Here is a 27289-nt window from a genome sequence, read left to right on the forward strand (position 1 = left end):
CTGGTTCAAATCCCAACCATGACACTACCTGCCTGGAGTTTGCATGTTCTCCCTGTGCCGGTGTGGGGTTTCCTCCGGGTACTCCGGTTTCCTCCCACACTCCAAAAACATGCAGGTAGGTTAATTGGATCCTGTCTAATTTGTCCCTAGTATGTATGAATGTGAGTTAGGGACCTTAGATTGTAAGCTCCTTGAGGGTAGGGACTGATGTGAATGTACAATGTATATGTAAAGCGCTGCGTAAATTGATGGCGCTATATAAGTAACTGAAATAAATAATATAATAATAGAAGAGAACAAGAGAGGAATAGACGGGGAGGAGAGAGATTATTAGGCTCCATGCACACTGAAGCTCAAAAAAGCTTTTTCTGGACGCCAGATTGCTGGCAGAAAACGCTGGTTGAAAAACTTGCTTTTAACAGCGTTTTGTACTAGCGTTTATGAGCGTTTATTAGCGTTTTCAATAAAAATGCACAGAGGACACTCCAAAAATCCCACAGTGCATTCCAAACTGCATTGAAAAAATAGAATGCCGAACACTAATTAACGCGTGTTTATAAGCGTTTATGAGCGTTTATCAGCATTTGCGTTTTTTTTGGCGGTGAAAAACGGCACTTTGAATGTGAATTTCTGGCGTTCAGAAAAAAAGCCCATAAACTCCACTGCTCATTAAAGCTAAAAAAAAAACGTCCATGTGTGCATGGTCACATAGGCTAACATAGAGTGGAGTTTATGGGCTTTTAAAAAAAAAACGCCCAAACTCCAATAAACTGCAGTTTATGAGCTCCAGTGTGCATGGAGCCTAAAGGCCGCGATAAGAAGATCAGAAGAAAAGTTTCGTACGATGATTGACCGATTATCTGATCATTCGTATGGTGCTTTCAACAGCCAATTCTGACTTTTCGGACGACAAAAACTGAAAGCTAGAAATTTTTTATCGCAAGTGAACACAACGTCCGATATTCGTTTTAACCACTTAAGACCCCTTTCACACGATTTTCAGGCATTTTTGCGCTAAAAATAGTGCCTGAAAAGCGCCTCTCAATGCTGCCCAGTGTGAAATCCTGAGTGCTTTCACACTGGGGCGGTGCGCTTGCAGGACGAGAAAAAAAAGTCCCGCAAGCAGTATCTTTGAGGCAGTACGGGATGACTGTATACACCGCTCCTCCACCGCCCCTGCCTATTGAAATGAATGGGCGCCGCTCTCAAAGTGCCTTAAAAGCGATTTGAAAGCAGTGCTAAGCGGGCGCTTTTAACCCCTTTTTATCCCCTTTTTGGGCGGTTAAAAGTGCCACGCTAACACCGCTAGCCGCCCCCTCTGCCCCAGGGTGAAAGGGCTCTAAGGACCGCCCCACATATACCTTGGCACAAAATCACGTACCTGTACATGATTTTTTTTCTTCCTGGCCTGCCTGGGATGCCGGAGACCCACTACCGCTGTGATTGGACACAGCGGGAATCAATCAGCAGGTTCAGCGGACCCAATGTCCGCCTGGACCCACCGTCCCCGATGCAGACAGAACGGTGGTCTGCCTGTGTAAACAAGGCAGATTGCCGTTCTGTGACAGGAGAAGACAGAGATGTTTCAGCTAAGTTGCGGGGCAGTTATGGCACAGGCCCATGCGTTCCGTGGTGGCAATGCCTGCTCAGTGTGATGGGGGTTTTCATTTTTATTGCAGCCATTGAGGCTGTGGCAAGTGTACAGCCCTAGGTAGTCAAACCACATATCTACCATCTGCTTTTACCTTCCCCTTGCTGCCCCTGTGAACGAGCCCTAAGAAAGAGAGAGTGTAAGCCCTTGTACACACAGTCGGACCTTCCGACGGAAAATGTCCGATCGGACCGTGTTGTCGGATAATCCGACCGCGTGTGGGCTCCATCGGACTGTTTCCATCGGAAATCTGACCGACAAGGTTTTAGAGCTGGGCTATAAAATTTTCCGACAACATGATCCGATCGTTTGTAGAGAATTCCGATCGGACAAAGTTGAGGACCTTCGACATGGGTCAGGAGGACCACCCGAACCGAACAGGCAGAAAATAATCTCCGGAACCCCGAAGCACGTGATGTTGGTACCTTACCTCCCAGAATGCACAGCAGGAAAACACTCCCACTGGGCTGGTTCCAAAAGAAACAGTGGTATTACACCCAGCTAAACTGCGTTCTTAGGCCGCGTACACAAGGGCGGACTGTTCGCCCAACTAAGTTTGTCAAACAATCCGACAAACAGTCCGCTCAAAATTTGCATGAACGGACTTGACCACACACGATGAACGAACAGTCCGCTGAAAGCGTGCGCGATGACGTGAACGGCACGTACGACGGGACTAGAAAAACAACGTCCTATACCCTGCAATGCAACCTTCGGCGTGTAAATCCTTTCTGAGCATGCGCGGAACCTAGTTTGTCGAACAAGCCTACACACGAGCGGACTGTCCGCTCAAACCAAGTTTCAGCGGACTGTCTTACGGGAATTCCGAAAAACTTTGTTCGTCAGACTGTCCGCTGAAACTGTCCGCTGAAGCCCACACACGAGCGGACTGTCCGCTGAAACACTGTTCAGCGGACAAAGTTGGGCGAACAGTCCGCCCGTGTGTACGCGGCCTTACTCTTGCCGGCGGTGACAGCGACACCTGCGGCCAAGGAGAACCCAGTGCAACCCAGCTGGACTGGTACTGAAACCAGAAATTTAGAAAATTAGCCCCAAAACCCAACTGTGGTTTCAGGAAAATTAACTTTGAAAAAAAAACATAGTGCCTGCTCGTCAGGAGCCAGCGCTACATCAATATAAATACAGCTGTTCTGTGAACCCCTTTAGAGGACAGGTCAGAGATAAAGTTTTGGAGAAGTATAAAGCAGGGTTAGGTTATAAAAAAAATATCCCAAGCTTTGAACATCTCACGGAGCTCTGTTCAATCCATCATCTGAAAATGGAAAGAGTATGGCGCAACCTACCAAGACATGGCCATGCACCTAAACTGACCAGGCCGGGTAAGGAGAGCATTCATCAGAGAAGCAGCCAAGAGGTCCATGGTAACTCTGGAGGAGCTGCAGAGATCCACAGCTCAGGGGAGAGAATCTGTCCACAGGACAACTATTAGTCATGCATGTGGCAAGAAGAAAGCCAAAGGAAGTCTTGTTTGCAGTTTGCGAGAAGACATGTGGGGGACACGGCAAACATGTAGAAGAAGGTGCTCTTGTCAAATGAGACCAAAAGATTCACTTTTTAACCTAAAAGCAAAACGATGTGTGTGGCAGAAAACTAACACTGCGCATTACCCTGAGCACATCATCCCCACCGTGAAACATGGTGGTGGCAGAATCATGCTAGGGAGATGCTTTTCTTCAGCAGAGACAGGGAAGCTGGTCAGAGTTGATGGGAAGATGGATGGAGCCAAATACAGGGCAATCTTAGAAGAAAGCCTGTTAGAGTCTGCAAAAGAGTTGAGACTGGGGAGGGGGTTCAATTTTCAGCAGGACAACGACCCGAAACATACAGCCAGCACTGTAATGGAATGGTTTTGATCAAAGAATATTCATGTGTCAGCCCTTGTACACACGGTCAGAGATTCCGACAACCAAATCCGTAGGATTTTGTCCGAAACTGTTGCATACACACGGTCGGACAAAGTTGTCGGAAAATCCGACGTGATGACGTTATTTCGCTACAACAGGACTACGTTCAGGCTAGTAGCCAATAGCTTTGGTGTAGGAATTTGATCTGAGCATGCGTGGCACTTTGTCTGATCGGAATTCTCTACACATGATCGGAGTATGTCCAATCGGAGCATTTTGTCGGAAAATTTTACCAACAAGTTGGAAAACGTATCCGACAAAACGGTCCGATCGGACACATTCCGTCGGAATCTCCGACCGTGTGTACAAGGGGCTTAGAATGGCCCAGTTAAAGCCCAGATCTAAATCCAATCAAGAATCTGTGGCTAGACTTGGAAATTGCTGTTCACAGACGCTCTCCATCCAATCTGACAGAGCTTGAGCTATTTTGTAAAGAAGAATGGGCAAAAATTTCACTCTCTAGATGTGTAAAGTTGGTAGAGACATCTCCCAAAAAAAAAATTGCAGCTGTAAATTCAGTGAAAGGGGGTTCTACAAAGTATTTACTCGGGGGGGCTGAATACAAACACACACCACACTTTTCAGATATTTATTTGTTTAAAAAATGTTGAAAACCATTCATTTTCCTTCCACATCACAATTATGTGCCACTTTATATTGGTCTATCACATGAAATCCCAATAAAATACATTTATATTTTTGGTTGTAACCTGACAAAATCTGGAAAATGCCAAGGGGTATAAATACTTTTTCAAGGCACTGTATGTGAATTGGATGTGTTTTTTAACTCCATCCAACTCGCAAAACATGCAAATCGGACCATCTTTGAATGGAGCCGGTGCACACATGTCCAGGGTGGATGCGGTCTGTTTTTGAAAAGGGTCCTATGCAATTTTGGGTGTCTGGTTTAGATGCGAACTCAAGTAAAAATTTGCACACGAATTGCACCTAAACCAGTGAACAAAACCACACTGGACTCCGAACTGCAAACCGCAGCCGGACATGTGTGAACCCAGCTCCAGACTTCATACAGTAGACCGAGGTAATAAATATTTCCATTCTTCTCGGCATTACAATTAACTTTGCTCGCCCTTTTCCCTGAAGCCCCTCGCCTCCAGCTATTGACATTCTGTACCATAGAACTGAACATTCTTGGTCTCAGGGTGGAGGAATAGAAAATGACGCACATTTGATTTTTCTTTTCAAACATTGTCAGTAAAATTCTTTGTGTCATATAAAGCCTCACTGAAAAGAGGCTGCACCCCCAATGCAAGGGTTAACTGCTCGTTTCTGTGTAGGGGACAAAGAAAAGCAGTTTTACGTACCTGATTGATCCTCTACTCTCGTATCCTTTATTACATCAAATTGCTTAATCACAGCTCACCATATATTTTGATGCATTTCAGCCACTCCAGGCCTTACTCATGGCTACCTGTCACGTAAAACAAGATATACACAATATTGTCAAAAGTATTGTGACACCTGCCTTTACACGCACATTAACTCTAATGGTGGTCAGTGTAGAATCCCCCACTATATACTTGCCAAAGATTTCCAACTTTGCCCTACATGATTCAGAATTTGACACCGTGTACTGATTCCTAAATAATCCCATACCAACACCAATGATCCCATTCACCCCCCAGCTTTGCCACTGATCTCAGGAGTCCTAGGATCCCTAGGTGTTTTCTGTATATTGATGGGTCCCCTTACCTCCCCAGTCCATGGTGTGTAGTCTGTGAGGAGATGTTGTGCTGTAACCTTTAGCAACCAATCAGTGAACAGTAAGCCCCTGTACACACGGTCGGAGATTTTGCCAACCAAACCTGTCGGATTTTGCCCGTCGGATTTAGTCCAACGGATTGTGTCCGAAACTGTTGCATACACACGGTCGGGCCAAGTTGGCGAAAAATCCGATCTTTCAGAACGTGATGACGTAATTTCGTTACGATGGGACTACGTTTAGGCTAGTAGCCAAAAGCTTTGATGTAGGAATTTGATCTCAGCATGCGTGGCACTTGGTCCGATGAAAATGCTCTACACATGATCGGATTAGGTCCGTCCGGCCCAGTTGGTCGGAAAATATTTCCAACATGTTGGAAAATTGGGTCGGACGGAGATTCGGATGGAATCAGTCCGATGCATACCACACACAGTCGGATTATCTGACGACACGGTCCGATAAGACGCATTCCGACAGATTCTCCGACCGTGTGTACAACGGCTAATGATATGTGTTACCGGCCTCAAAATGTGAATTAAGAGAGCCGATGGTTGTAGACGCGATGAAATAAGGTGATCAGCTTGGCGTGGACTGCAAAGAATCACACAAACAGCATGAGATATGACCACTGACTTTATGGCTGGAAGTAGTTTAATTTTTACATAACAATACATCTTTTACATTTTTATAGTCACATGTTTATAACCATTAACAATATATATAAAACCGATTTTAACTAAAGTATTTTAAAACGTAGTTATAACAATGAACATTACTATATTTAATAACATATATATCCCTGGTATTCAGTGTTATAGATAATTATCTTTATCTCTCTGGTACACTTTAAGTGTGCAATAATCATACTAGCAATGCATTGCTTTAATACAAATATTTTCATGGTAGTACTCTTTTTTAACCACTAGATGGTGCACATTGCATGTCTGTATGATGCAATACATAAGCTTTACATACAGTAGTTTTTTTTCTATATTAAATAACAGAAAACATGTGCTTTTATAAATCTATGCAATTTCCAATAAATCAGGTTTAAATATACCTATTTAGAAAGGTTTAGTGTTTATCATAGACATTTGTTCTGACTAATGCAGTATTTTCATGTTCTTATGCACTTTTCACTTGTTTCTGACACATGCTGTTCTAAACTTCTAATTACAGCAAAACTATAGCATAAAATCTGCTGAGACTTTTTCTGCATCTGCTCAAGATGTTTGGGAATCTTTCTATCACAGATTAATACAGATTAGGAACAATTTAGAGTACATACCTGCAAAGAATCACACAAACAGCATGAGATATGACCACTGACTTTATGGCTGGAAGTAGTTTAATTTCCAGTCACATGGTGTGTGGCCTTATATAGACTCTGTTTGTGTACCTTCTCTGCCATCTACTGGTTATTAATAGAATAGAAGGGGGATGTTTAGAAATATAAAAAAAAAATGAATATGTACTTTGCTTTGGGGTGTCTGTTTTGTGACCATATAAACCCCAGTCCGTCACATATGCACTAACCTCTAGCAACCAATTAGTGAGCGGCAAGGATGTCCAGTAACCAATTAGTGAGTGGTAAGGATGTCCAGTAACCTCTAGCAACCAATCAGTGAGTAGTATTGATGTGCAGTAATCTCTAGCAACCCACCAACAAACAGAAGTCATATGCTGTAACCTCTAGCAAATAAACAGTGAGCCATAATGTGTGCTGTAACCTCTAGCAGCCAGTCAGTGAGCGGTAATGACTCACTGTAACCTCTGGCAACCAATCGCTGCCTGATCTGATTTAGTAAACAGATTTTGAGTCTGGCTGCTATTTATTGTATGTGTCAGAGCTGGTGGAGAACAATAATACATGGGGGGGGGGGGGGGGGGGGGGAGAAAAAAGTTTGTCCAGGGTCCAATCAATATTAAAGATGGCTCTGCCTACGGACTAAGACTGGGATGCCATTAAAGTTCATGTGCATGTAAAGGCAGGCATCCCAATACTTTTGGTAATATAGTATACATATATCTATATATAGATATATATATCTATATATAGATAGATAGATATTTCCACTGCTACATCCTGTGCCCAAGAAGGAGGGATTACAAAACACTGTTGTGCAATTAAAATCACATTGCCCGAGTATACTATATACTGTCAATTTAATGAGACAATTGTTGCTTTGGTGGACATAGCATCATGTAATTAGGGGATAATAAGTCACTCTGCCATTCATCCTAAGGGTGAACTCCCTGGTGGTGTCTAAGTATACACAGAGGGAAGGGTTTTGTCTATTATGACCACCTATATAATGGACTGGAACACAAAGGGACATCCTGCTTTTGATAATGTCGCACTTTGATGACCAAACACATCAAGCCTGAAGTCCCGATGTGTCATATTTGGCACAGACGTTGGAAACACATGCTGGTCTGCAGACAGCGCCATTCCCCAGTTACCGACAGCTGCACGCGGACATTTTTCATCAGAACTTTTATTAAACTGATCACAATTTAAAAAAAAGTTTTATTATAAGATGTATCAGCAGAATACGTTTTATAAAGGATCTTACACTACGAGGAGTCCTCTGTTTATATATTCCACGTCTGCATACCCTGGATTGCCAGTGTTACCATTAGGAAGTCCACCTATACAGCGGAAGAATCCAGAGACCACGGGATAGGTCCCCCCTTAAAGCGGAGGTCCACCCTAAAGTGGACCTTCCGCTCATTGGAATCCCCCCCCCCCTCCGGCGCCACAATTGGCACCTTTCAGGGGGGAGGGGGGTGCAGGTACCTGTACAGTACAGGTATCTGCACCCACTTCCGGCGTAGATTCTGCAGAAAGGAACGCCCCTTTCCGCAGAATCCACGCCCCTTTCCGAAAGTCCCCCCGCTGCCTGCTGGGAAACACACACGGATCCCAGAGACAGCGGGGACCATCCTTATTGCGCAGCGCGACTCGCGCATGCGCAGTAGGGAACCTGGGAAATGAAGCCGAAAGGCTCCACTTCCTGATTCCCATAACCAAGATGGCGGCGGCAGCACCCGAGAGACGATCGAGAGATCGGCTTCGGGTACCGACATCGCGGGCGCGCTGGGCGGGTAAGTTTCACTATTTTAAAAGTCAGCAGCTGCAGTATTTGTAGCTGCTGGCTTTAAAAAAAAAAAAAAAAAAAATGGCGGAACTCCCGGCGGACTCCCGCTTTAATCAAAGCACAGTTGACATCTTTCTTAGCCATATGGCAGAGGAGTCCAACTCATCTGGTGAGTGCGCATCCGGTGGAAATAAAGTCACCTTTTGAAGCACGGAGCTCCAAGCACTTTATCTCCCCTATATTTGCACAGTTTATCACAAGTCACTTTATAATTTATATAATAAGTCACCAATAGTCAGATACTATTGACATTTTTGAGTCACCAATTCACTGATTGTCTATTGAGCTAGCTACTGTGTTAGTTACCAGTGTATGTATTGATTTTATAGTTTTTTTTTTTACACGTAGCGGGGTCAGCGGTGTTTAGTCTAAATTTATTGTCACATTTGTCCCCCCAGTCAGGGAACAGTATATACAGCAGCAGCCAGATACAATCACATTACACTATCAAGGCACGAGTGTTACTTAATTTATAGTCACAATTGTTGCTTGTTTGCATGCAGACAAATAATGATGATTACATTTGTGTTTTTTTTTATTTTTTTGTGGAAATGTTTTATAGTAGAAAGTAAAACAATTAGTTTTTTTTTTTTCAATATTGTCGCTATTTTGTTTTGTTTATAGCACAAAAAATAAAAACCTCCAGAGGTGATCAAATACCACCAAAATAAAGCTCTATTTGTGGGGGGGGGGGGAGGACATACATTTCATATAGGTACAGTGTGGCACGACCGCACAATTGTCAGTTAAAGCGACGCAGTGCCGTATAGCAAAAAAATGACCTGGTCAGGAAAGTGGATAAATCCTTCCGGGGCTGAAGTGGTTAAAGAGGTATTAAATCGCTAAAAAAAAAAATGGACACCAAACAGTTTAAGTCATAATGTGCTAGCATGCATCACATACTAGCACATACTAGCACATTATGACAGACTTACCTGAAAATGAAGCCCTCCAGCTGCGGGTTGTCACCGATGAAGGCGCTTCCATCTTCACGAGCTTCGGCGATATGAATGGCTGAGCTGGCGATGACATCACTACCACGCGTGCGCGAGTCACTGTTTACAGCACGGCTGTGAAGGAACGATACAGGTATGACCGTATGTCTTTTTTCAACATCACCTACTATGTAACTATAAAAAAATAAAAATAAATAAAAAAAGGTATGCCGTTCCTTCAGAGCGCATGCACCCGTGACAATACCCGCTGCATCTAAAGTACAGATCCCATGTGGATGAGGCCATAAGGCAAAATATATATTGCTTTAATTATGAATAGCACAAGGGAGGATTATAACCCCTGCCAGCTTTTTGTTTGCCCTGTGTCCTTTTGGGGGGGGGGTTCACCAGGGGCGGACTGACCATTGGGGCACTCGGGCACTGCCCGAGGGCCCCATGCCACTAGGGGGCCCCATCAGGGTTGCCAGCCTCAGTAAAACCAGGGACAGTATGTAAAAAATTTGTGTTTTTCTTTTTTACATCTGTCTCTGAAATTCCCCTTACCGACATCCTTTTGGTCTAAAAATCCAGAGATTATAGCTGCCCCACCTCTCCAGTACCTTCTCAGCCAATAGAAACATGCCTGTGTATACTGTGTGTGTGTGTGTGTGTGTGGCCCCATAATCTGATTTCCTGGGGGCCCCATGATCTCCTATTGCCCGGGGGCCCCATGAGTTGTCAGTCCGCCCCTGTAATAGAAGGATTGGAATACTTAAGGTGCTTTTAAATACTTACAATACACCCAGTGAAGTGACTGGCCTCAGGTGATACAGAGATCAAACCAATCCTCCTATATAAAAGTTTTACCTGTTTATCTGCAATCTTCTCTTCTCTACATTCGATGTCCAGAATTTATAAAGCTTGTCCTGAGCTTTCAGGAAAAAAGGGGGTGTGGGAGCTCATTGACGTTCTCTGCGGAGCTCAGTGAAACGAGCTCTGATAGCTGATTTTTTTTTGGGGGGGGGGGGGGGTTCCTTCCCTTCCCTTCCCCTAACCCTCCACACAGCTCACAGGAACAGAGCTGAGGCCATCAATCGGCTTGAAGTCCCTTGTCAGAAATGACTGAGCTGATAACGGAGGAACAAAGCAGGAGACAGAAATGACAGTGTTCTATTAACCCCTTTCGGCTTTCCAGAGATAACAAGCGATGCGGCTACAAGCCCCTCGGCTGTTAACCCGGAGGAGCGGGAGAGAGAAGTAGTGCCCCCCCGCACTATGAACAGGCCACCTGTCCCACCAGGAGACCCGATTCACGAACCGCCACTTCCAGCGGTTCAGGGTTGCCAGCCTTAATAAAACCAAGGACAGTATGTAAAAATCTTTTTTAAATCCCAAGATTACAGCTGCCCCGCCTCTCCAGTACCTTTTCAGTGTGTGTATGTGTATACTGTGTGTCTGTGTGTACACTGTGTGGCCCCATAATCTCCTATTGCCCAGGGGCCCCATAATCTTCTATTGCTCGGGGGCCCCATAATCTCCTATTGCCCGGGGGCCCCATAATCTCCTATTGCCCGGGGGCCCCATAATCTCCTATTGCCCCATGAGTTGTCAGTCCGCCCCTGGGGTTCACCTTTACCTCTTGTCCCATAGCCAATACGGGAGAGGAGAGAAAATTCATCCAAAGTGAGAGAATCCCTGGTTGTCACCAGAACTAGTGTCCCCGTTGGAAAATTTCCCATTTATTCTAGTTTTGGTGAAAGAAGTTGGTGTTGAGCCATCACTCTCAGTGATAATAGTAAACAGGACACACAGGGAGGGTGAATCTCTCCAATGGGGGAACAGACAGCAGTAAAAACCTGACAGGGGTTCTAATCTCTCTAAAACTGAAAAAAGTTTTGCCTTTAGTTATATTTTTATTAATGAAAAGCACTCCTGGAGCTTCAGCAAAGTGACCTTGCCTAGGCTGATACGTCATCAGTCTTCTGCAGGAAACATTTCCCCAGTGATCAATCTGTGCATTGAAACATTGTGAGTTTAGAGGCTGGGCTGTGTCAGACATTTGTAACCACAAGGATGGCGTGGTCTATATTTTTGTACACTCATTAAACACAGGTGGTTGATTTTTTTCCCGGCTTTATTCAAGTGATAAAAATCCCAAAACAGTCACATGTTAATACACTGTTTACAATAAAACCCTCTTCTGAAGAACTTTAGTTCAGACCCAAACATGACTGTACTGGAGCTTAAAAAACAAAAGAAAACAAAACAAACACCCCACAAGTAGGATGAGGTATCATGGGATCTTTAAAAACAAAAAAATACGACCCCCCCCCCCCCCGTTCAGCCAAGCAGGTTGATGGTCCTTGTAGGTCACACATTAAAGAGGAAGTAAACCCTGATGAGTTTACTTCCTCTTTCATTCCCTGCAAAGGTAAAGCATAATGGACTACTATGCATCGCACCACTTACCTGACACAGGAGCCAGCGATGTCACCGCTGTCCCCTGTAGTCCGGCGCATCCATCTTCTCGGTGGGTCTCGCTGCTCCGCCGCTGTCATTCGGCGAAGCCGCGATGACGTCACTCCCACGCATGCGCACGGGAGCCGCCACTTGCGGCATATCGCCGTTGACCGCGGCGCGCAGTGGCTGTCTTTAGGCAAATATCTCCTAAACCATGTAGGTTTAGGAGATATTTCTTGGACCTACAGGTAAGCCTTAATCTAGGCTTACCTGTAGGTCAAAGTTGGTTGCAAGGGTTTACAACCACTTTAATCTGTTTAACCACTTCCCGACCAGCGCACGACGATGTACGTCGACAGAATGGCACGGGCAGGCATATTGGCGTACATGTACGTCCAATCTTCAATGCCGTCCTGCCATCGGGAGCGCGCCGGCGCGCTCCCGCACTGGTCCGGACCCCCGTGAGTCCGGTCGCGGGATCCGCGGACTCGATCGCCACGGGCATACCCGCGATCGTCTCACAGGACGGCTGAATGGAGGAAATGCCATGTAAACAGCATTTCTCCATTCTGCCTAGCAACTAGTGACGCTGATCTCTGCTCCATGTGATTGGAGCAGAGATCAGTGTTCACTAAATGAAAGCCCAACCCCCCACAGTTAGTAACACACCCCTAGGAACACTTAACCCCTACACTGCCACCCACTGGTTAACCCCTTCACTGCCAGTGTCATTTACACAGGAATCACTGCATTTATATAGCAGCGATTACTGTATAAATGACAATGGTCCCAAAAATGTGTCAAAAATTTCCGATGGGTCCCCCACAATGTCGCAGTCACAATAAAAATCGCTGATCGCCGCCATTACTAGTAAAAAAAAAAATAATAAAAAATTATTAATAAAAATGCTATAAAACTATTCCTATTTTGTAAACGCTATAACTTTTGCGCAAACCAATCAATAATCACTTATTGTGATTTTTTTTTAACCAAAAATATGTAGAAGAATACGTATCGGCCTAAACTGAGGGAAAAAAAAGTTTTTTTATATATTTTTGGGGGATATTTATTATAACAAAAAGTAAAAAATAATGCGTTTTTTTCAAAATTGTCGCTCTATTTTTGTTTATAGCGCAAAAAATAAAAACCGCAGGGGTGATCAAATACCACCAAAAGAAAGCTCTATTTGTGGGAAAAAAAGGACGTCAATTTTGTTTGGGAGCCACGTCGCACGACCGCGCAATTGTCAGTTAAAGCGACGCAGTGCCGAATCGCAAAAAGTGGTCTGGTCTTTGACCAGCAAAATGGTCCGGTCTGAAAGTGGTTAAGGAGTGCAGTTATAAGGAATTCTGAAAATAAGCCATCCCACTGGCTTTCAGTCTATAACAATCAATGCCCTCAGCCTTCCAAAGTGGAAGAAACTGTACAGAAAGATTAGTAAATAACAGATTAAAAAATGGAGCAAGTTTGGCAGCCAGCCTTGCTTTCACTCTCAGCTAATTTATCTCTGGACACAGTTGCAGTCTTTCCCTTAATACTAGACATGTCAGATTGTGTTTTTTTTTTTTTTTAAATGAAGCTAGCCATGTCAGCCACTCTTTAGGGAAAGACAAGAGTGGGCATCACAGACACCCTGGAAACATTCTTTTTTTTTCCTGCAAGAGACAACTTAGCTGTGAGCCTGCAGCTGAGCTGACCAACCCACTAAAGACAGAGATGGAAAGAAGATGCAAAATGGATGGAATCTACTGGGTGTGTCCAGCCCCCACATTTAATTAAAGTAGTCTTTAGCTTCACTTCCCGTTTCGTTCAGAAGGGTCGTCCTGGCCAAGGCCTCAGTAACGGCGTAGGGGTCACAGTTGGCTGCTGGGCGGCGATCTTCGAAGTAGCCGAAGCCTTCCTGCCCGACCTGGCGTGGGATTCGAATACTGGCACCCCGGTTGGCCACACCAGCTGAAAATTCATGAATGCTGGAGGTTGAATGCTGCCCTGTCAGGCGTCGGGAATTGTCCTTACCGCCGTGTGGGTCGTAGACACAGATGTGGTAGTTGTGACGCTTTCCTAGTTTCTCAATGGCCTCTTCAATGTGTCTGGAGGGACAAGAAGGAAATGCTGAATCAAACTGGTGTGTTAACGGGTCATTGTAGAATCTCAATAGAGCACCATTAAACATGGATAGAATTGGTCACTGCCAACAGTTAGCCCCTGTACACATGGTCGGAGAATCTGTCGGAATGTGTCCTATCGGACCATGTCGTCAGATAATCCGACTGTGTGTGGTATGCATCGGACTGATTCCGTCCGAATCTCCGTCCGACCCAATTTTCCAACATGTTGGAAATATTTCCCGACCAACTGGGCCAGTCGGACCTAATCCGATCATGTGTATAGCATTTTGATCGGACCAAGTGCCACGCATGCTCAGATCAAATTCCTACATCAAAGCTATTGGCTACTAGCCTGAATGTAGTCCCATCCTAACTAAATTACGTCATCACGTTCTGAAAGATCGGATTTTTCGCCAACTTGGCCCGACCGTGTGTATGCAACAGTTTCGGACACAATCCGTCGGACTAAATCCGACGGGCAAAATCCGACGGATTTGGTTGGCAAAATCTCCGACCGTGTGTACAGGGGCTAAGGGCTTCGACATTTAGTAATAATGTGAAATAGTAAACTTTTTCATACTTTGTGAAAATCTAACATCCATCAAATGGGACTACTGCATGCAATAAATATAGTGTATATAAGATAAGGATTACTGTAAAATGGTAACAAAATCAAGCGCTAGTTTTTATCAACATCTTGGCTCTATTGATAGAGGGCAACATTAATTATGATAGATAATTATTCTTAATGGTCGGTTAAAAGTATATATTATCTATCTAAGGAGTGTAACCTCTAGGCTGCCATTGCTAGCCTTCTACTGAAAATACTAGTAGTTTGGATATGAGAATTACTGACCCAGAGCAACAATGTAGAAAAACTTTGAAATATTTACCTTAGAACGATGCCCTGGATCGACGTCGGCCCTCCGAGTACAGCACTGACATCTTCCACCGGAGTTACTACTGGGTTTGTGGCTCTGGCGCTGTGATTGGCCGAAGCGGCGATGACGTCACTCCCATGCACATATCTGCTCGGGTGTAGCACCAGCCCACTCTGCGTGTGACGTGGCCATAGCCCTAGTGGAATGGGCCCTAATACCTTCCGGGACCTGCACTCCCTTTGCTATGTATGCCTGACTGATTGCCAACCTAATCCACCTGGCTATAGTATTTCTAGAGGCTTTGGACCCCTTCCTAGCCCCTGAAAAAGAAACAAAAAATGAATCGGACTTCCTGAATTGCTCCTTAATCTCCAGCTATTTTAACACACACCTCCTGACTTCTAACTTGTGGAAGACATGTTCTTGTTCCCTCACAGGATTCGAACAAAAAATGGGCAAACAAATTTCCTAACTTCTATGGAATTTTGAAGCTACCTTTGGCAAAAAGGCCGGATCAGTTTTAAAAATAAACCGATCCGGAAAAACCTGAAGGAAAGGTGCCCTCCTTGAGAGGGCTTCTAGCTCACTGACCCTTCTTGTGGTAGTGATAGCTACCAAAAAAAAACATCTTGAGGGTTAAAAATGTCACCGTACAAGAACTGATAGGCTCAAAAGGATCCTCTGTAAGAGCCTGCAAAACTAAAGATAGATCCCAAACTGGAAAGGGATGGAAACTGACTGGTCTCTGTCTACTTAAACCTTTAAAGAACCTGGAAACCCAAGGATTCACTGCCAGTTGCTGCTCAAGAAAAACACTTAAAGCAGAAACCTGTCCTTTAAGAGTACTGAGAGCCAGTCCCTTATCTGCCCCCCTCTGTAGGAACTCCAGCATGGCTACTGGACTATGAACGTTAAAGGAACTCTCCGCACACCAGGAATTGAATTTTGTCCATACCTTCAAATAAATCCTGCGTGTCTCTTCCTTTCTAGAACTCAGAAGAGTCGCTGTTAACCTTTCGGAGAACCCCTTGTTTTTCAGCATCTCCTCTTCAGTAGCCAGGCTGCCAGACTCCACCACTCCACCTGAGGGCAGCAGATTGGCCTTGAAAGAGTAGATCTTTGACCGGAAGTATCCAAGGCGGTTCCACCGCCAGCTTCTTTAGGACAGAAAACCAAGGCCTCCTGGGCCAGTGTGGGACTATCAAGATTAGGGTTGTATCCTCTAACTGGAATTTCCTCAGAACTGCTGGCAGCAACACGGGAGGGGGAAAGGCATAGCACTTGGCAAAAGGCCGTCTCTGAGAAAGAGCATCCACTCCTATTGCTCCATCCCCCCAATTCAGAGAGAAGAATAGAGGAGTTTTTGCGTTTTCTCTTGACGCAAAAAGATCCACACATGGGCACCCCCACCTCTGGACAATCATCTTGTAGATTCCCAGATTCAGGACCCAGTTGCTCTCCCTCAGCTTCTTCCTGCTGAAGAAGTCTGCTCTCCGATTTAGCTCTCCTTTCAGGTGTACTGCTGATAGAGAGCACACTGTGACCTCTGCCCAGCTGAATATTGCTTCCGTTAGAGAGCAAACGGAACTGATTCTTGTGCCCCCCTGTCGATTGATGTAAGCAACCGCTGAAGAATTGTCCGAACAGACCTGAACATGATGTCCCTGGAGTTCCAGTTGGAAAAACCTGAAAGCCAGGAAGATGGCTCTCAGCTCTCTCCAATTCGAGGACTTCCCCGCGTCCTCGAAACTCCAAGATCCTTGGGCCAGACCTTTCTCCAGGTGTGCTCCCCAACCTGTGCCGCTTGCGTCCGTTGTGACGACCTCGGACACTGGAAGTATCCATTCTAGCCCCTGAGATAGATTTGCTGCTCTTCTCCACCACCACAGGGACCTCTTTACTTTTATTGAAATGAGAACTGTAGAGTCCAGAGAACTCTGGGTATGATTTCAAACCTCCAGAATGAAAAGCTGCAGGGGGCGGAAGTGTGCTCCTGCCCACCTTACTGCTGGAAGGGCCGATGTCAGCAGTCCCAAGGCTGACATGGCCTTTCTTATAGAGATTTGTTGATTGCTTTGTAGGACTGCCAAAGCCTTGTCTACTTTGCAAATTTTCTCCTCTGGGAGAGAGACTCGCTGCGGAGTTGAGTCTAGAACGTACCCTAGGAACGTCACTCTCTGCGATGGAACCAGGTTGGATTTCTCCAAGTTTAAGAGCCATCCCATTTGTTCCAAATATTTCTTGCTACCTGCAAATCCTGAACCAGCTGCTCCGGTGAAGACGCAAACAGGAGCAGGTCATCCAGGTATGCTACCGCTGAGATTCTCCTGAGTCGCAGAAAAGCCAGAGCCTCCACCATAACTTTGGTGAATATCTGGGGGGAAGAGGATAGCCCAAAGGGGAGGGCTCGAAACTGAAGATGTACTACTTCTGACCCTGACCTTACTGCCAACCTGAGGAATCTCTGGCTGTCCTCGGCAATTGGAATGTGCAGATAGGCATCCCTTAGATCTATGGACGCTGTAAGGATTAAGGGGTGTCTAAACAAAATGGTTGACAATATGTCTTACTAAATACATGTCTTTCTCTATACTTCTCAGTAAAATAAGGACTCGTCATCTTTAGTCACATACTCATCAAGAAGAGGCCGCATCAGCCCTAAAAAGCAGTCTACGCCCAGAAGATGGTCTTATCAGCTGATAACACCCGGAGAATTGCTTTTTCTTTGCAAAAATGTTGTTTTTTATATTGCTGATGTTTGCCCTTTTCTGTCTATAAAAGAGAAGTAATAAAGAGCTCAGAGTCAGTCAGAGAGAGTCAGAGTTACGACGGACTTCTGAGCAGAAATACTGAATACCTCCGTGTCTCTTTGCTTAGATAAGAACTCTAACTAACAATTGGGAAACGGTAACATAACCTGACAAATAGGTGACTTGTTGAGGTCACACCTAACATTTCTGGCGCCGCGAACAAGGGACCTGCAGAAAGAAACTACAAGAGGCGAACGAACATAAGGACGGAACAAAGAGGCTGGGCACATCAAGAACCACAGACAAATCCTGCGCAGGTAAGAAAAGCTTTATTTTCTTATAAACTCTGTGCTTCTTAGATTTGTGCCCACCTGATCTGTCTGAATTGTTCTTCAGGTAAACACCAACCTCTGTAGTAAGCGGGTCTTGAACTTAATATTTTGGCTTATGTTACCGTTGTTTCTTGTCTGTCTACTTGTCATCTGTCTGTTGTGACTGAGATAAGCCCTGTTTGTATGGTGTGAATTGAAACATATATCATCCCAATGGGTAACGGAATGCGCCCTTAACTCGTAAGAGTACTTTGGGGGTCCGACACTTAAGTTTGATATACGCTTTTTGATTCATGAGCCTAAAAACGGGTTGAAAGTATAAGTCCTGACTGCCTCAATAAAGCAGGAATAAGAAACGATTGCTGAGAGATTCCATGGTAATGGGAAGGGAATAAAGGTCTCCACAAAGTCCCGGAGATCTAGTCATATGTGTTTGGCCACCAAAAGGGAATGCTTGTATATGTTGTAGCCGTCAGTCTGGTCATAATATTTGTCAGTTGGCTAGCATATAAAGTAATTCGATTTCAGAAATCTCATCTAGGAGAGGTTTTTAATATTTTGGCACCCTAGGAGGAGAAGGCAACGAGACACTTAGTAAGTGATCCAAACGCCACCTAGGCAGGACTGTCAAAATGGGCCAGACACATGGTAAACCCCAGGAGGAATCTCAGAAATGTTATGCTGTTAAAGACATAATTACAATGTTGTATGGGAAGGATAAGGCACAGGGCACAAATAGGATTCTCAAGAAATTTGGGATGGATGGAGAAAATGGATTAAGTGTAGAAGGTTGGGAAGAAATAAAGAAAGACAGACAGGGAGAGATATTGCAGAACAGATGGGTATCACAAATACAATGTTTAATTAAGGTTTCCAACAGGGCTGAAGAGGAGGGATGGGAGTATTGTCAGGAAAAAGGTGGATGGGATATGAAGGTCCGACACAAAAGTCTTCCTTCTGCTCCCGGCGATAGGGTAAGATACTCCACCTCCTTATAACACTACCACACCAGGTAATGAAAGACCAAAACTTTATCCTTCCTTAAGAGGAAGAGGATGGGTATGCCGAGTATGCGGTACCCAGAACCCAGACTGGGCACAGGAATGTGTGCATTGCGGCGCTCAAAGACCAGAGCCCGTAGCTCCAGTCCATAGTCGGACTAGGGTAATACAAGTAAGTAATCCAAATGCGGGTCAAGCAGGACAGCCACCTACAGTGACCCGACAAGTCGTTCTGAGGACATGGACACCTTGGTCGGCTGACACTCTTATGGCATTAATACAGAATGCTCCTGATCCCGTAGCAAAACCTGCCGCATTCTGTAGATTCGTGACACAATTACTAGACACACATGAAGCAACTTGGCAAGATGGGGAAGATATATGTAGACATAAAATGACACTAACGATGTTTAATCAATTTATGAATGAAATTGCTCCACATAGACCACAAGGGGATCCTACCACGGACCCGCCAGGAGTACACCCCCGTCATATAGACTCTAGACCCCTGTTTATTGCTCAGTTACGAGAATTTTGCCAAGGGAAACAGCAGGAAAGGGGTTCGACAGCGCCCATAAAACAGGCCCCAGGTCAGACTGTTACAGAATTTTACCTCAACATGGAAAGCATGATGGCTGACGAAGGTCTAGATTTAGCCTTACCCGTCACCATTAGGGCTTTCAATCGACAGTTTATGGAAGGACTAGTACCCCAAATAGGTGACAAACTGAAGGCATGTACTCCCGAATGGAGAGCCATACGGGACAGAGGAACATTGTTGCAGAAAGCACAAGGCATAGAGGCTGATTTAGCAGAAACTAAACCCAGAAGGACACCGGGAGTTAACACTGTTGCCCGGGTCAATGAAGGAGGGAATTCCTCCCGTAAACCTCTTACCTGTTATTACTGCAACAAGGTGGGACATATAAAAAGAGACTGTAGGAAAAGGATAAAAGACGAACAGGAAGGAAACACGGACAGAGACACGAGGGACTACAGACAGAGGCGTACCAATGATAGGGACGATCCGACCGCATGACTTGCCCCAGTCCTAGCTGAATCAGAGAACAAAATGCTCCACATGTTGATGAAGGTGGAAGGTAAACATATTCCTTGTTTGGTTGACACAGGAGCGTCACGCAGTCTGTTGTCTGATTCAGTAGTCCCTCCACACATGACATCCCGTGACACCATACCCATAAGTGGTTATGACGGTCTTTTGTCCGATGCCCCACTAACTAAACCTTAAAAGGTAAAAATAGGGAGAATGGCTACCGCCTGACACTTGTGTATTGTTGCAATATGTAGATGACCTATTGTTATGTTGTCCGGATAACGATACTTGTTTAAAAGCCACTCTATCATTGTTACAATTCCTGGCTGAAAAAGGGTGCAAGGTGAATAGAACTAAGTTACAGGTATGTCAGAAAAAGGTTGTCTTTTTGGGCCACTGTATATCCCAGGGTACTCGACACCTCACTGAAGACCGAGTCCAGGCCATAAGACAAATGAATATCCCACGCAACTTTAAGCAACTTCGTATGTTTCTGGGAATGGTGTCATATTGTAGACAATGGATACCACATGCCAGTTCTCTGATGCAGCCATTATATGATTGCTTGAAAATAGTACCCTATGTACTCACAGAAGCAGGTCATGAATCTTTTAGCACCTTAAAAAGGTTACTAATTTCGGCACCTGCGATCGGGATCCCTGATTATACCAAAACATTTCATTTGTACATTGCTGAAATCACGGGACACGCAACAGGGGTGTTGACACAACAACACATCAAACAAAGGCCGGTAGCATACTTCTCGGCGGCTCTCGATCCTGTCTCTAGAGGATCACCGTCCTGTGTACGAGCAGTTGCAGCAGTGTCAATTATCATTGACAAATCCTCAGAAATTGTCTTAGACAATCCTGTAGTGGTACATACCACACATGACATACACGCCATCTTGTCACAGGTCCAGCCAAAACACATATCAATGGCAAGGCAGCTGCGTCTACAATGCACTTTGCTCCTACCCCCCAATGTTACCTTTCAGCGATGCACTTCTTTTAACTTAGCACAGCTTTTACCATTACAGACAGATTTGACAGGGGGGAGTAATGATGATAATGGTGTAGACACAGCACAAGATACTCAGGATTCTGACACACTTTCGTTTCAGGACATAACATCTGATGAACACGATTGTTTCCAACTTATGGAACAAGAAACCACGGGGTTCCCACATGTCACAGACATACCTATTGCAAATGCAGAACACACACTGTACATAGATGGTAGTAGATTTGCCGATGACAAAGGTAAATATCACACAGGTTATGCTGTGGTAACGGACACACAGGTAATTGAGGCAAAGTCACTACCAGCACACATGTCGGCACAAGAAGCGGAACTAACCGCTCTAGAGAAAGCCCTAGAACACTTGGAGGGACAAGAAGGGAACATTTACACTGATTCCGCATACGCCTACGGTGTGGCACATGATTATGGCCACATATGGAAAGCTAGAGGTTACCTTACAGCAGCAGGCACACCTGTTAAACATGGTGAAGGAATCAAAAGAGTCCTGAACAATCTTCAAAAGGTTAAAAGAGTAGCCATCATGAAGATAGCGGCACACACGAGCGCAAAAACAACTGAGGCAAAAGGAAACGCATTTGCAGATTTAACTGCAAAGAAGGCAGCTCTAGGGGAAGTAAGCCCTGAGACCTTAGCCACGGTACAGGTGAGTATGCCCGAAACCACATGGCAGCAGCTAATGGAACTACAGGAAGAAGCAGGGGCTATTGAGAAGGACCGTTGGGTTAAGGAGGGAGCTGCACCAGGCCTTGACAATGTATGGAGAGAAGGAGACAAAATATGTCTACCCGCTTCTCTATACCCCGCAATGGCAGCGGCTGTCCACTTACCCACTCATGTCAGCTCCAATTCTATGTATAGGATTGTAAGCCAAGGATGGCTAGCCCCTGGATTCAGTAGTACTGCAAGGAACTACTGTGCTGCATGCCAAATCTGTCTGATTAATAACCCAGGACAGAGAGTGAAAACCCCACGTAAACATCAGGTCCGGGCCCAATATCCCTTTCAGAGACTGCAGATTGACTACATACAAATGCCTAAGAGCGGCCCCTTTGAATTTGTTCTCGTGTGCATCTGCCTATTTTCAGGCTGGCCCGAAAGTTATCCTGTGAAATCAGCTACGGCAAAAGCCACCGCCAAGAAACTGATTACTGAGCTGATACCTAGGTTTGGTCTCCCAGAAACAATAGAATCAGATAGGGGGACACATTTCACGGGAGAAATAATGCAAAATGTGATGGCAATGTTAGGGGTTCAACAAAGTTTTCATACTCCTTACCACCCACAGAGTTCAGGATCAGTAGAAAGAGTAAATGGTACAATCAAGCTGAAAATACAAAAAGCCATGCAGGAGTTGAACAAACCATGGCCTGAGTGCCTACCCTTAGCTTTGTTCTCTATTAGGTACACCCCAACAGGAAAAACCGGGTTATCCCCATATGAAATACTGTTTGGAAGTGCACCTAGATTAGGTTTATATTTTCCTCAAAGTATGCAATTGCAATGTGATAGGTTAACTACGTATGTAATACAGTTGCAACAGCGTCTGACTAAAATCCACAAGAGTGTGTATTCTTCTCTTCCAGACCCTAATTCTGTCACAGGTACTCACGATCTACAACCAGGAGACTATGTGTATGTAAAGAAACATACCAGAAAGACACTGGAACCAAGGTTTGAAGGTCCTTTCCAGGTGCTATTGATTACAGCAACCTCAGTGAAATTGGAAGGGAAACCTACCTGGATCCACGCTTCTCACTGTAAAAAGGAGCCAGTTGGCAAATGACAACATGTATCTTTTTATTGTTTCAGTAATTCTGGCTAATAGTTTGGTTACCTCACAGAATAAAATACACAAGGATGAAGGATTTTCTAAAAAAATGTTATTACTGAAGTTTAAATATGCTTATGCCCAGAAGTCAGGATATGAGAAATGTTGGATTTGTAGCAAATTACACCCCAGCACAGCAAGTATACCACTGATGGCAGTTCCTATAAACTATACTGATCTTGCTAACAGTAGCATTAACATAATTAGAACAAATACCAGCGAGACAGTAATGTTTAAGTCAAATGGTCTCGCCTTTTCCCCTGCCTGGTGTTTCAACTTAGGGAACACAACGGGAGGAAATGGAGAATGCCAAGACAGCAAGTTTAATTTGTCCATTGTCGTATTAAATGGAAGCTTCTATCCCAGTAATTCCAGCACACACCAGACATTATCTGACTTCCTCACTAACATTGTGGATAATAATGTTAGGTGGTTAGTATCCAACTTATCCCTCTATGGATACACCTCTCGTTATAGAAATGATATCAGTTCAAGATCAGTAGCTCTAGGAAACAATATATACATCTGTTGTGAGGATAAATGTTATACTTGGATACCTAGAAGAGCTCAGGGATGGTGCTACCTCGCAAGTTTAGTACCAGTAATGGGAGTAGTAGGTGATGAACGAGGTGATCACCTATTAGAAGCTAGCATGCACCCTAGATATCCCCTCAGGTATCGTAGTAAAAGAGAAATATTCCTGAAGAAGGACATGGCATGGGCTTGGTTCCCGTCCTGGACAGGATGGGGTATAGACTTAATGAAAAGACTAAATAACTATACAGGAATTATTAATGATGTTTTGGAGAAAAACTCTGATGACATTACTAAGTTAAATCTGGAGACCAGAGCCATCAGACAACAATTAGAATTACATGAATTAGCAATTGAAAGTATGAGTGCAGCACTGACAGGACTCTGTGAAACTACTGAGGACTATGAGTGCTGTACTTGGATACATAACACCAGCATTGAGGTACCTGACTATTATGACATCATTGCACAACACCGTACGGAAGTAAAGAATTTACAAGAGAAGGCCCGAAATATTGGTCGCGACTGGGATCCGTTTGGTGGAACTTTTAGTTTCTCAGGGTTATTCTCTTGGGTTAAGAAGGCAGCAATGACGATTATAGTGGTGCTCTTATTCGTATTTTTCTTTTATGCATGCTTTAAGTTGTTTATGTGCTTTTGCAAGAAAGCCAAGGTAAATGATGCGGAAAAGATGGAACTTTTGTGAAGATAGGTAGATTTAGATCCTTGACATCACCCATCTGTCAGAAAAGCCACTCTTCCTGAATTTTAGATGTTGGTACTGTCCAGGGAGATGGGTGTATACCCCTCTGACAACTCGCGGTCAGGGAGAGTACTCTGGATATAGGCTGACTAGAACTTGTTCAGGTGGACCCAGGGTAAGAGGGAGGGGTGATGTCAAAGGGGGAAATGTAAGGATTAAGGGGTGTCTAAACAAAATGGTTGACAATATGTCTTACTAAATACATGTCTTTCTCTATACTTCTCAGTAAAATAAGGACTCGTCATCTTTAGTCACATACTCATCAAGAAGAGGCCGCATCAGCCCTAAAAAGCAGTCTACGCCCAGAAGATTGTCTTATCAGCTGATAACACCCGGAGAATTGCTTTTTCTTTGCAAAAATGTTGTTTTTTATATTGCTGATGTTTGCCCTTTTCTGTCTATAAAAGAGAAGTAATAAAGAGCTCAGAGTCAGTCAGAGAGAGTCAGAGTTACGACGGACTTCTGAGCAGAAATACTGAGTACCTCCGTGTCTCTTTGCTTAGATAAGAACTCTAACTAACAATTGGGAAACGGTAACATAACCTGACAAATAGGTGACTTGTTGAGGTCACACCTAACAACGCCATGAAACAATTTGGAGGCAGCAGTGTTTTTTCACAGAAAAAATGGAATCCACTCGAAACCTTTTGTAACAGATTGACAGATTCAAAGGTTTCAGGTTCAGGATAAGCCTGAACTTCCCTGAAGGCTTTCTGACCACAAAAATGTGGGAATAGAAACCTCTGCCTATCTCCCCAGGAGGAACCCGTGACACTACATCCTGCTGCTCCAAATTCTCCAGAGAAGTCAGAAGGGTTGCCGCCTTCTCTGCACACCTCGATCTGTGATTAACAACCTGTGAGGGGGGGGGGGGGGGCTTGAGAACTGCAGTCTGTACCCCCTCCTTAAAATGCCTAGTATAAAAAGGATTGAAGGTAACCGACTCCCACTGTGTGAGGAAAGCCCCCAGTCTTCCTCCCACTGGGGTTAACTTGTCATTGGGACTTTTGGGACTGCTCAGGAGGGTGAAAAATATTTCCCCCACGCCCTCTGCCCTTGTTGGTCCAGACTTTTTTCTGGGACTCTGTCCTCGGAAAGTTAAACTTCCTTTGTGGGCGAGTCTTCTTTTTCGATTTTTTCCCCCACTTTTTTCTTTAAGGGAAAAGCCTTCTTTTTATCCGCTGTCCGATCAAGGACAGCCTCCAGGTCTGGACCGAACAGTAAATCCCTTGTGAAGGGAATACCACAAAGCTTGTTCTTTGAAGCATTGTCCCCTTGCCATGTTTTTAACCAAAGCGCCCTTATGGCTGAATTAGCCAAGGCAGAGGATTTAGCAGACATGCGGACCAACTCTGCTGACGCATCCGCTATGTATGCGACTCCTTTTAAAAGCATTGGGAAGGAGGAAAGAATAGTTTCTTTTGCAGTCCCTGCCTCAATATGAGCTTTTATATGAGTCAACCAATTCTCCATGTTACATGTCACCACTGTGACAGCCATGGCAGGCTTAAGATTACTTAAAGAAGAATCCCAAGATTTCTTGAGGAGATAGTCCATCCTCTTGTCAATTGGGTCGGCTAGCATACCCCTATCTTCAAAAGCCAAATCTGTCCTCCTGGATACCTGAGAGAAGACTGCATCCAGTCTAGGAGATTTGTTCCACACAGCAGATTCATCCTCTGAAAAAGGAAATCTGCGTTTCAATGCTCTAGAAAAGAAAGGCTTCCTCTCTGGGTCTCGCCATTCCTTCCTAATGGTGTCTACCAGGACTTCATGCACTGGGAAGACCCTTTTCTTCGGTTCTTCCGAGACCTTCATACATCTGGTCATGGAGAGACCAGGGTTTTTTCTCCCCTTGGATACCCAGTGTAGTGTGAATAGCTCCCAGGAGCTCTTCCACTTCCTCCAAGGAGAGCTTGTAACGGGAGGATCTGGAGGACTCATCATCCACCTTCTCTCCCTCTGACTCAGAAGAGTCTGAGGATTCACTGTCATGATCATCCTCTAGTGTCGTTCTGCTACCCCAGGTAACCCTTCATTAGCAGAGGGACCTGCCAAGGGCCAGGTGTGACATCCTGTTGTGCTGGCAGAGGACTAGCTGGGGGCTGTATAGGCTGAAAATTCTCAAACAAAGCCTTAAAAGACTGAAAGGTGCCGGAGAGCTCTTTAACAGAAGCCGCCAGACTAGAACTTTGTTCCTCAGCATGATCCCAGACTAAGCCCTCAGTGCAATTCCTGCATAACACTTTCCCCCAGGATTCCCCTAACACACTTCTATATAAAGGGGCTCTTCTTCTTGGACCCGTGTGAGAGCTTAGATTTTTCCATGGACTTGTCCTGTAACGACAAAAAAACCCTGCCAGCAAAAAATTAACACCAGACCGACACCAGGAGTGCACCCTCCTAGGACCAACCACCACCAGGGTCCCAGACGTGCAACTCCTCCCCTCCCACCAAGGAGGGGAGATCATCCGTGGAGCTAAACGGGAAGTAGTAAGGGAATGCCACCCCAGGGTTCCACGTACCTTAGAATGGCTGGTGCTGGCATCACCCGAAACCGAACAGGAACCATCAGTTTCAGGCATCCCTTCGGTCCGAACGGTCGATTCGCCGCAAACTGCTCCTCCTAGCTGTCGCTACAGCGTGAATGGGGCAAACACCAGCCTTCGCGCTGTTCGTTTTGGCGTCCCACGACCAGAACCAGAAGTCGCGGGTGAACCAGGCATGACCTCTGCCGTCGGAAAAGACGTCATCCGACCCAGCGACCACACTAACAAGGGGGAGACACTGACAATTCCAGTGAACACCTTCCCCAGACAGCGCCAAAACGAACGTCCCAGGCCTCTGCTTTCCCCAAGGAAGGATGGGACGTGCCAGATACTGCAGGTAACGGACTCTCCAGCCCTGCTGCAATGTATGAGAGACCTCAATCTCTCCGGACATCCCTTTGGCCAGAATGAACGTTCCGCCTTCAGGATAACACTGGACTCAGCCTCCCCAGCTGAATTAAACCCAGGTTCCTAGCGATGTCTCCTCGCCGGAGGAAACACCAAAACTGAAGGGCTGGAGGAAAGGAATGTTTTTAAAGATCTGGTGGAGGCGGTGTTTCCTGAGAAGAGAGGAGCCGAGGTCTCTCAAG

General features: G+C 45.0%; 1 protein-coding gene across 2 annotated transcripts in view; it reads right to left on the reverse strand.

Annotated features, from left to right (window-relative positions):
- Window positions 1-11511: 11511 nt before the first annotated feature.
- LOC143959323 (glutamine synthetase-like) overlaps window positions 11512-27289 on the reverse strand; it is a 53681-nt gene continuing 37903 nt past the window's right edge. For both annotated transcript variants that reach the window (XM_077468014.1, XM_077468012.1), the window contains exon 7: window positions 11512-13945. In XM_077468014.1, coding sequence (XP_077324140.1) covers window positions 13627-13945 — 319 coding nt within the window. In that variant the 3' untranslated portion in view covers window positions 11512-13626. The remainder of the gene's footprint in view (window positions 13946-27289) is intronic.

Source organism: Lithobates pipiens, unplaced genomic scaffold (assembly GCF_037356315.1).
Source record: "Lithobates pipiens isolate NorthernLeopardFrog02 unplaced genomic scaffold, aLitPip1_a1.2 Scaffold_11, whole genome shotgun sequence".
NCBI lineage: Eukaryota > Metazoa > Chordata > Amphibia > Anura > Ranidae > Lithobates > Lithobates pipiens.